At 38.1% G+C, this 4,790-nt stretch overlaps 1 protein-coding gene across 1 annotated transcript; it reads right to left on the bottom strand.

The window, feature by feature from the left end:
* Positions 1-280: 280 nt before the first annotated feature.
* LOC128864744 (piggyBac transposable element-derived protein 4-like) lies at positions 281-4,530 on the bottom strand. Its single transcript, XM_054104499.1, has 2 exons — positions 3,579-4,530; positions 281-426 (listed from the first exon to the last, which is right to left on the bottom strand). Exons 1-2 carry the CDS (start codon positions 4,528-4,530, stop codon positions 281-283), a joined length of 1,098 nt encoding a protein of 365 aa, XP_053960474.1.
* Positions 4,531-4,790: the final 260 nt, after the last annotated feature.

The following is a 4,790-nucleotide window of genomic DNA, read 5'->3' as shown; positions in this document are numbered from 1 at the left end:
ACGCACAACTTATTTTGACGTACGGAATAGAAAATATCAAACGGTTTATTACAGGCTGGGTGAATTTCACCCAACCTTACGCTCGCCGGGTTAATGAACTCTTTAATTTTAAGTATAAATTTTGGTTCATCAATTTTCTTGCTTTTTATAAAACTTTAAAAAATTCTTTCACAATTTTCATTTGCTTGTGATCCTTATGTTAAACTTAACTTACAACGAAATCACCAGTCTCCACTGAGCCATTTGGTTGTATCCTGTTTGTCCGTTCATATTCGGTCTACTAAGGTCCTCCTGGATTTCTTCGTGAAGGTTCCTGCGAACTGATACTACAGGTTGTTGGTGTGCGCGTGAATTCGTACTGCTTAAGGACGAGTTCGCATTGGTACGTACTATTAAAGACGGTTTTAATATTCTCGTTGGCACGTACTAGTAAAACACGTAAATTGAAATATACGGTTTTAATATTCGCGTTGGGCGCCAGTTAGCCAAATACAAACTCACTGAGTTTAGTTTCGCGGCTTCCTTTATTGAGTGCTACTTTAGGACTAACTTGCAATTTTCAATCTTTAACAAAAGTAAATTTGTTTACAATTGAATTCATGAATTTGTCACGTGGATGGGCCGCGTGATTGCAGTGAGGTGTAGTAGAGCGATGTCAGCAAGTTCCAGCAGGTATCTTTCTCACGGTTCGATGTCTGTTTGCTCGTGAGCGTTGTTGTTGTTTACGATTCCAGCGTAAGCGGTGTTTGGTTACTTTTATTGCGCGTGTGAACAACAAAGCGGGCACTAAATTTGTGTGAAGTTAACTTGTATAAATTAACGAGCTCCTTTTTTGAAAAATATTTCAAAAAGTATGCATCATTAGTTTGGATTTTTACTTGCAATAAATATAAAAGGTTGCTTCTGATGAGCACAGCACTCTATGTATTAGGTTGGGGAGTAAGTTCGTAGGTCTTTTCAGTCGAGTGCGGCTTTGACGACTTGTGCAACATGGTGCTTGTCATGAAGTTGTATGGTTTGACCATGTCGATCATGCCTCTTCAATCGAATAGCCTTATTCACGCGGTTTAGCTGGGCAATGTAGAGCTCTTTGTTGACCGTGACATTCTTTCCCGGAGTATCTTGCGCTCCCAGTTCCACCAAGCACATATCATGATCTCTTTTGGATGAAGATCCGACTTAACACTCGGCTTTGGCGTACCTATTGGAGCCGTCCGCTCCTTTCTTTGCTTCATGCTGATGTATAGGTACATTTCTCATCTCCGTGTTGCTCGTTGGTGGGTATGCTGAGAGCAAATTAAAGGCGACTTTCTCTATTTTTTCGTTGAGCTCGTGAGGCACCCAGGCTCCCAATTCTTAGGCAAATTCCATTAAATTAAGGGGATTAATAATCGTTTTATGATTGCAGTTCATTTTTTCCGCCAATTCACGACTGGTTTGGCGACGGTCTCCTTCAAAAGTGATTTGAGACGTTCTTCATTGAATTTAGAAGGCCCTATGCTGCGGGACGTGTTATCGACGTCAAAGTTGTCATTTTTGAATTTTGCAAACCATTTCCGTGATGTAAACTCGCCTATGACACCTTCTCCACACACGTCGCAAATATCCCAAGTTGCTTCGGCAGCTTTTTGACCTCGATGAAAGTTCAATTCCGATTTCATGCCGTAATAGTTACTGTTGTAGATAAAAGCAACAATGGCTCAAATGTACGAGGCTTTCGAAATTATAATAAACGACTCTTTAACCGAGTTCACTGATTTTTATTTGTTATGGCAAAATGAAATATATAAGTTAAAGTTTTATTTATTAAACTTTATTTTTAAAAACCCGTGGGACTTGCGTCCGTTTCGTGTTTCGTGTTTTCTTGCACGACTCGGAATCTGGAGAGACTCGGGTCCCATCCATAGGAGTTGGTCGCTGTGTTGGTGGCCCGCCTGATTGCCTAGAAAATAGTGCACTGTTTCTTACCGGGTGCATTCTATTAAAACCCCGTGCTTGCGAAATATAGTCAGGGAATCTGCCATCGGAAAATCTGTGTGCAAATAGCGAGCGTGCCTGGTTGGACTCTAGCTCTTGCGCAAGCGCTAAGGCTGACGCCATATCTGATGGTCTTCATGAAAATAAAATATCGCAGAGTGGGCGATTTAGTCGGGATATGAATACCCGTAATGCGTCCTGCCGGTATTTTACATTAAATGATTCCAGTATCTTTTTGTTTTGATAGGACATCAACGTTTTGTTCATGATCGCCGTTAATTTTTTCTCCACTTCGTCATAGAATCCGGTTATTGTCATCGTTCCTTGACGAAGAGTGGACATTTCCTGTTCTAGAATGTAGACCGGTTTCTTGTCTGCGTACGTAAAGTCGAGTCTGGCTGTAATGGCTTTGAAGTTCAATACCGTGTTAACCCTAGAAGGTCATCGTTATTTTTATAACGTAGAGGTCATCCCTCGTCGATTCGACGACGGCATTACTCAAAGTCATTAATATATTATCCTACTTATCAAAACCTACCAAAATCAATATATTCACTTTGCCTTGTTTATATATCTTCTAAATAAAACAATATCAAATAGTTTTTCTTAAATCTTTTTATTATAAATAAAATTTTCACAGCTCTGATTCATTTGGCTTTTGTACAAAATACAAACTAAGAAACAAAAAAAAATTAACAATTTAATAACATATTATTCACTGAATGGTATTTTTTCATAAAGATAATACTATTAACTAAAAAAATAAAATACTTTAAGGAATGAAAGTTCTCATTTTGTACAAGAGGCACAAAGCTCTATTTTATGCTCCCCACAAAGACTTTTCTTACATTTTGCACAAAATGATTTCGTCATCCGTCGCTTAGCAGGGGGACAAATTGCGCAAATCTTTCTTTTTTTTGTTAAATTTTTTTGGCGATTAGTATCTGCGGTATTTTCATCATAAGAAATAACATTTTCAATATTTGATCGCAACGACGTAGACAATGCTGGTACTTCAAGTCTGTTTGTCAAGTGACTTTGAATAAGGGCAGAATGAAATTTTTTCATAAAAGCTGGACGACTAAGAGGTGTTTTATTTGTTTGAAATACGTTGTGTGAATAAATAATGTGGCTGTTTATAAAAGCCATGTTCAATATGCCAAAAAATTGACACATTGGCCATCGGTTTGTTTTGCGTGAACAGCTCATGACACTACACATTTGGTCAAAAGTATCAACGCCTGCTTTCGTTTTGTTGTAAAATTCGATCATGTAGGGTTTGTTGGATTTGGGGTTTACTGCTCCTTCCTCATTACAGGATGATAATAAATATATTACTTTACTCGGCTTCGGCTTATATGATAGAAGCGTCAGCTCATTATCATAGCAAAACATTGACGTATTACACTTACGACCTTTTATATTTTTCATTTCACTCGGAATCTCTCGCTTATTAGAACGTAGAGTTCCAACCATTGTCAGCTTATATGGTTCGCATAACAGTGATTTAGCAAGAGGAATCGAACTAAACCAGTTATCCATTGTAACGTTTCTATTTGAACCATGTACAGTTTTAGTCAACTCTTTTACGTAGTACTCACCAAGTGGAAAGGTGGTTTTGTTTGATCCTTTTCCCAAATACGGCATAGCATCAACCATGTAGTTTGTACCGCTATCACATATCATTACCATTTTGAGTCCATATTTTGCAGGCTTGTTTGGAATGTACATCCGGAAGCTACATTTTCCCCTGAACGCCAGTAGTTGCTCGTCAATCGTAAGGTATTCTCCAGGCGTATAGTTTTCACGGCACTTTTGAATGAACATCTCCCAAATTTTTCTAATGGGGTCAAATTTGTCTTCAACTATTTGAAGGCGTGCAGATTTATCGTCGAATCGAAGACATGACATAAGAAATTTGAACCTTGCTTTTGTCATTATCGAAATATATGTTGTTCCACCATAAGATCTGTCAAACAATTCATCTGCAGACAGATGCTGATCTTTCTTGACTGCTGTTAGTACCAAGAGTCCAATTAAGGCAGACATTTCATTTGAAGTAGTTGCTTTCCTTTGAGCTTCATCTGTAGTTACAAGTAAGATGGACTGCCGATTAGCAATCTCAATGTTTGTCCATTGAACAATTTCCTCCACGATCTCTGGTGTAATGAACATTTGGAAGCATTGCAGTGGGTCTGTTATATTTTTGCAATGGCGTGTTGGTCCTCGAGCTTTATGTACTACATTTAGACCATAACGATAAGATTTGCCCTTTTTTGTTGACCACTTATGTTTATTTTTGCCCCGCAAAATAGATTTATTAAAATAAATTATATTTGACTTGGCTCTCAATAAATGTAAAGGTATGTTATCTTCATCTGTGTCGGTTGATTCTTCTGAAGAACTTGCATCCCCTAAGCTTTCGTTTTGCTCGATTTCTGCATCAGATTCTAGTTCGCTGTTGTCTAACTCATCGTCTAATCCATTCTCGTCGTCGCACATTGCAAGAAATTTTTCAATTTCTTCGTCAGTATAAATTTTGCTGCCACTCATATTGTATTACAACTGTACATACCAAACAGATAAATAAACAAGAAAAATTACTTCGGAACGAAAAACTCACACAAAGTTCATCGTTCGTATTTTCGACTACGCATTTTTAAAAAATAAATGCTTACAGAGATCGTACGAAGCCAACCAACTGCAAACGTCAACAGCTCAACAGCGACTAACGCTGTAAAAAAAAAGGCACCTTACAAACAAAGGAACAGTGCGATAACGGTAAAATAAAAACTCGCGTCGTCGAAACGACG

This window comes from Anastrepha ludens, chromosome 5, assembly GCF_028408465.1.
Source record: "Anastrepha ludens isolate Willacy chromosome 5, idAnaLude1.1, whole genome shotgun sequence".
Lineage (NCBI taxonomy): Eukaryota > Metazoa > Arthropoda > Insecta > Diptera > Tephritidae > Anastrepha > Anastrepha ludens.
The sequence above is the reverse complement of the archived record's forward strand: the minus strand, read 5'-3'. Positions and strand labels throughout refer to the sequence as shown.